This window comes from Epinephelus lanceolatus, chromosome 12 (assembly GCF_041903045.1).
Source record: "Epinephelus lanceolatus isolate andai-2023 chromosome 12, ASM4190304v1, whole genome shotgun sequence".
Taxonomy (NCBI): domain Eukaryota; kingdom Metazoa; phylum Chordata; class Actinopteri; order Perciformes; family Serranidae; genus Epinephelus; species Epinephelus lanceolatus.
Window position 1 is genome coordinate 17,743,448 of NC_135745.1, and position 4,946 is coordinate 17,748,393.

Here is a 4,946-nt window from a genome sequence, read left to right on the forward strand (position 1 = left end):
ATAGCTTGTTGTGTCCAAACATCAGTCCAGAGCCTAATGATATCCAGTGTGCCATCACACAATTAGGAAGCTGGACATGGTGTATTCAGCATGTTGTAATCAGCTTAGCATTAATTCAAGGGTTATATGTTGGAGCAAGTAATTTTTAAGCAAAAAATCGTTCTCTCGTGTCAGTTTCTCAAATGTGATTATTTGCTGCTTTTCTGTTTTCTCTCATTGCAAACTGAACATCTTTGGGTTTTTGACTGAGCTGATCAGACAAAAAAGACATTTGAAGGTGTCACCTCAGGGCCTGGGAAATCCAGTTTGGCATTTTTATTATTTTCTGACATTTATAGATCAAACCTAAAATCAAGGATGTAATCTGAGGATCAATAAATCGATAAGTTGAAGCCCTAGTTATCATATTGTCGTCCCAAGTGCATCTTTGTTTTAATGCTGTCACACACATACAAAATACTGCAGCTTTACAAGCAGCACATCACTAACACATCTTCACCATTTTACTTTTTAAACACTTTGACGTGTGCAACGATGCGTCCGATAGTAACATTTACCAACATTGTGTTGCTGCTCACACCTGTAGTTCCCTCTGGCCTCGTTTTCTGACTGTTTACAGATCATGACGACCCACTGAGATTTCATTTTTGAAAAGCTTTAAGATCCAGGGGCATTATGTTTTTCATTGACAGTATTGTTCTGGTCTTACCCAACTAAATGTGGGGAGTTAAGGTCAATAAACCTTTTCAATAAAACCACATAAAGAGATGCTCAGGTACCATTTTTTCCTTACGAATACTCGAACTTGTATATCGACCAAAGCTGAGTACCGATCTGATACCAATGCATTAAGAAAATAAATTTGCTAGCTTTATACTCTTGGCCCTGTATGGATATGAAATGATTGCTATCATTGTTGCATGGCATGGCTCAGGTTAAACCCTGTGTAAAACATAATGGTGGTGCTGAAATTAGCAACACTATTGCCACCCCTCAAAACTGAAGTCTTGCATACTGTACACTCTGACTTTTTACTGGTGGTATATTCCAGTGTAAAATATTACCAAATCGCTAACGGTTAAGGTTACACTATTTAATCAATTCTTCTTTGCCCCTATAATACAGCGGTTGCCATTGGCTTCACAGTGCAATTTGCTGTGTAGGGTGCTGCTTTAGACTGGCAAAGAAAGGTTGTTATCTGACATCTTATACACATGCATACTCAAAGATACCTGATTTATCATTTAAAGCAGTGTCTGTGGCATCTCTGATACTGAAACAGGTTTCGGTATCAGAGCAACTCTAACCACAACAAACCAAATACTTCAACAGTTGACCAATTTAACCACTGTGGCATCTGCAGAGGACTCTGATACCTTTGCACACCTCCGATATCCATAAAACACACTTGTTTCGGGCTGTTGCTTCATGTTTAAGATCTGAATTCAAGTTCCTAGATGCTTTCCAGTAGTTTTGTGGTTGTGGTTCAGATTATCTGCGCTGATAAAAAAGTGAGTGTGCAGGATTGAAATGGTGCTCGCTGAGCTCGTCAACAAAAACCAAACTTTGCAAAAACAATAAAACACAGCAAATGGTGTTTATTGTCAAAGTGTAGGAGTAGGACAATGTTATATGTGCATAAATCATTATTGTGTACTGTAATTGTGCAACAAACTAAGCTACAGTATATACAGACATCTATCATTAACTGTTGATAGCTGGATGACAGTTATACTGTATAACAGTAAATCTAGTTGGCCGGTTGCTTGGGCAGGACAGCCTTTAAAGGCGATCCGTCAGATGCCCAAGACTTTGGTATCATCTGCATCATCGAATGCAAAATGGTGACTCTTACTCTTACAGTGTAATATCAATCAATACAACTAAACACATCCATTAAAAACATCCACATGAATATACTCAATGCAACAAATGTTATGCAGAAAAATCTCCCCCCCCCCCCCCCCCTCACTCTGTGTCTCTCTTTTATCTCCATAAAATCCAGTAAAGGTTAAACAAACATTTAAATGTTACATATCCCATAAAAGTAAGAGAATAATGTTATGAGAACCCCCAGTCTAGATAGCAACGATGCCTCGTGAAAAATATATGTATAGTAGAGTGAACTAAACATTTACATGATTTTACAGGTGGAAAGAAAACATCGTCTTGACATAACTCTTTAGAATAATAATACAGCCCCACAGTCTTATGAACATGCTATGATCTCTCGTTACTCACTCCGATCATTGTCCATGTGATGTCAGGCCCGCGGCCTGTCACAGGGTCGTGGTTGTGTCAGTGTGTATACATGTTTTTACGTGACTGTCGTGGATGTATGTGCATCTGTACGTCAGTATGAGTGTGTTTTGGTGTGTGTGTGTGCGCAGGCTCAACAGTCCCCCGAGTTATGTGAATGTGGCCCGGTCTCCATTTTCCAGTCTCTCTGGTCAGTGGCCTCTGCCTGGCCGTGCTGGGAGGCCGCGGGGGACAGGGACATCTGTCTGCGGGGGTTGCCACTGTGCATGGTGTTCCAGTGGCGCTTCAGATCCGACGCTTTGATGAAGGCTTTGTCGCAGGAGCCGCAGTTGAATGGCCGCTCGCCCCTGTGCTGCCGTTCGTGGTCTTTCAGGTGAGACTTGTGCTTGAAGGCCTTTTCGCACATTTGGCACGCAAAGGGCCTCTCGTTGCTGTGGACCCGTTCGTGCCTCTTCAGGTCGGGGCCCCTGATGAAGGCCTTGCCGCACACCACACAGCGGTGAGGCTTGAAGCCAGAGTGGATCTTCAGGTGCTCCTTGAGGTGGGCGGCGGTGGTGAAGGCTTTGGGGCAGTGCTCGCAGCCGTAGGGGCGATTGGCGGTGAGCAGCCGCTCCTTTTTGGCGTTGTGGTCCATGGGCTTCGCACCTGTGCTCTGGCAGGAGCCGTGGTCGCGGTGGCCGTACAGCAGGTACTCCAGCTTCATGTCGCTGGAGGATGAGGAGCCCCAGCCGTGGCTGTGCGGATCTTTGCTCATGTTGGTGTTGTAGTTGTGCGGCTGAGACACGTGAGAGCCCCCGGGCCCCATACCGTCCATCCCCTGGTCGTAGAAGCTGTTCTTCCTCACCTCCTCCATGGCCAGCTCCTTCAGGATGGCGTCCTGAGCTCGCATCCCGTGGTCACCGGGCGCCTGGTTCTCCCGGGTCTTCATGTTAGTCAGCTCACGTTTCTGCGTGCACAGATTATCCAGGAAGTTGATCCCCAGAATCTGGCCGGATGACATCATCATGTTGATGTCCTTCTTCCTCACAGCGAGCCGGGCTGTGTACATGTAATTAAGCACCTCTTCGAAGATGTCAGAGCGGATGAAGTCCAGCTCCACGATGGAGTTGTCCTCGTCGCTCTGCTTCTTGAAGAGCTTTTTAAAGTAGTTGCTGCAGGCTGCCAAGACACAGCGGTGAGCCCTGAACTCTATGTTTTCCACCACCACCACCACATCACAGTGCTCACCTTCCATCCTCTGCTGGTTGAGCATCTTAAGGAAGGTGGCTTTGTGGTCATAGTCGATATATCTCAGTAAATCAGACATGTTGCAGGTCAAATTGGAACAACCTGCGGAGGGAAAACAGGAGACAGTCACATATTTTGCTTTGCACAGTAAAGCGGGCATGTATATAACCTGCACAGCTGAGGGGTGGAGCTCCACATGCATGCCTCTTATGATAATACATACAGGTTGCCTACAGGCACAAACATTCACACACACTTAGGGGAGCAAGTTGCAAACTGTAACGCATTTGTTTACACATAACAGGTGAAAAATGCAGAGAGTAAACAAAAGTAGGAGAATCAACCGTGCAGAAATTCTTAGGAGAAAAAAACACGACAGGCCCGACCGCAATAAAAGCCGCAGTAACGCTAATAAAAATACAGAAGCGCAAACAGAAACAAACAGACGCACTTTTCTTAACTTAGCTCGTGCGTTTTAGCCGCTGAGTTCGCGTGACAGTCGCGTCGCGTGCAGAAAGGATAACCTTAGCAAGAATATTTCACATTTCACTGCGCCCAGCCATTTTGGTCAGCAAGCCTCCATTGGCATGTTTCTGGTGTCTTTAAAGCAGTTCACAAACAAGCGGAGAACACGGCGGCGAACAGGCGAACACGCGGCGGGAACAAAACCCGCCGTGCGCTTTCCTGCTCCGTCCGAAGCGACAAAGAGAAAATAAAAAATGTTAATACCCGAAGCCCTGAACGCGATCCCTGTGTTGTCACGCAAGGCAGTCGACGACGATCCAGAGCTGTCGTTTTTCCTCTTCCTCCTCTTGTTGTGACTGCTGGGCTTCACAGGAAGCGCCGCGTCGTTCTGCCGCCACCTACAGCACCGGAGCGGGTACAGCACCGAGATCCTCTATGAGCTAGAGGAGGACTCACTCCGCACCGGCTCTGTCCCACCAAATACACCAGGAATGTTAGACTATATTAATACGGTGTCCTCTCTTTTACTATTTATTTAACTTATTGGTCCTACCTGCCTATTTAAACTATTGTATCATATATATTGTTAAATTTTATGTTGTTAATGGTGTATTGTGTTGTGTATTTTATCTATCTATCTATCTATCTATCTATCTGTCTATCTGTCTACACATTTACACTCCTGTTGAGGTTATCCCTTGTCTTAAACGTCATTTACAAAATCAAATGTTTTGGCAGTGCCTTATCAATAGGGTTCTACCAATATTGTTTAAACATAGAAGTCGGATACAGCTGCTGATTCACAATATTTTGCACAGTGTTCAATATTTTTTTTAAAATATTACCACAATAAGTTATTTATTGTTTCTGTCATAGAGCCTCTGAAGCAGCATTGTACATGAAACAGGCTACTCAATTTTTGACTTGCTCCTGAAACCTGGCCCGTCTAAGCCTTCCCAAGTGCATCAATATTAGGTGAGCAAAGTCATCCTGTT

General features: G+C 44.7%; 1 protein-coding gene across 1 annotated transcript; it reads right to left on the bottom strand.

Annotated features, from left to right (window-relative positions):
• Nucleotides 1-2,367: 2,367 nt before the first annotated feature.
• LOC117271447 (zinc finger and BTB domain-containing protein 14-like) lies at nt 2,368-4,344 on the bottom strand. The gene is made up of 2 exons (XM_033649595.2): nt 4,216-4,344; nt 2,368-3,588 (listed from the first exon to the last, which is right to left on the bottom strand). The coding sequence occupies exon 2, from the start codon at nt 3,563-3,565 to the stop codon at nt 2,393-2,395; it is 1,173 nt and encodes a 390-aa protein (XP_033505486.1). The 5' UTR covers nt 3,566-3,588; nt 4,216-4,344; the 3' UTR covers nt 2,368-2,392.
• Nucleotides 4,345-4,946: the final 602 nt, after the last annotated feature.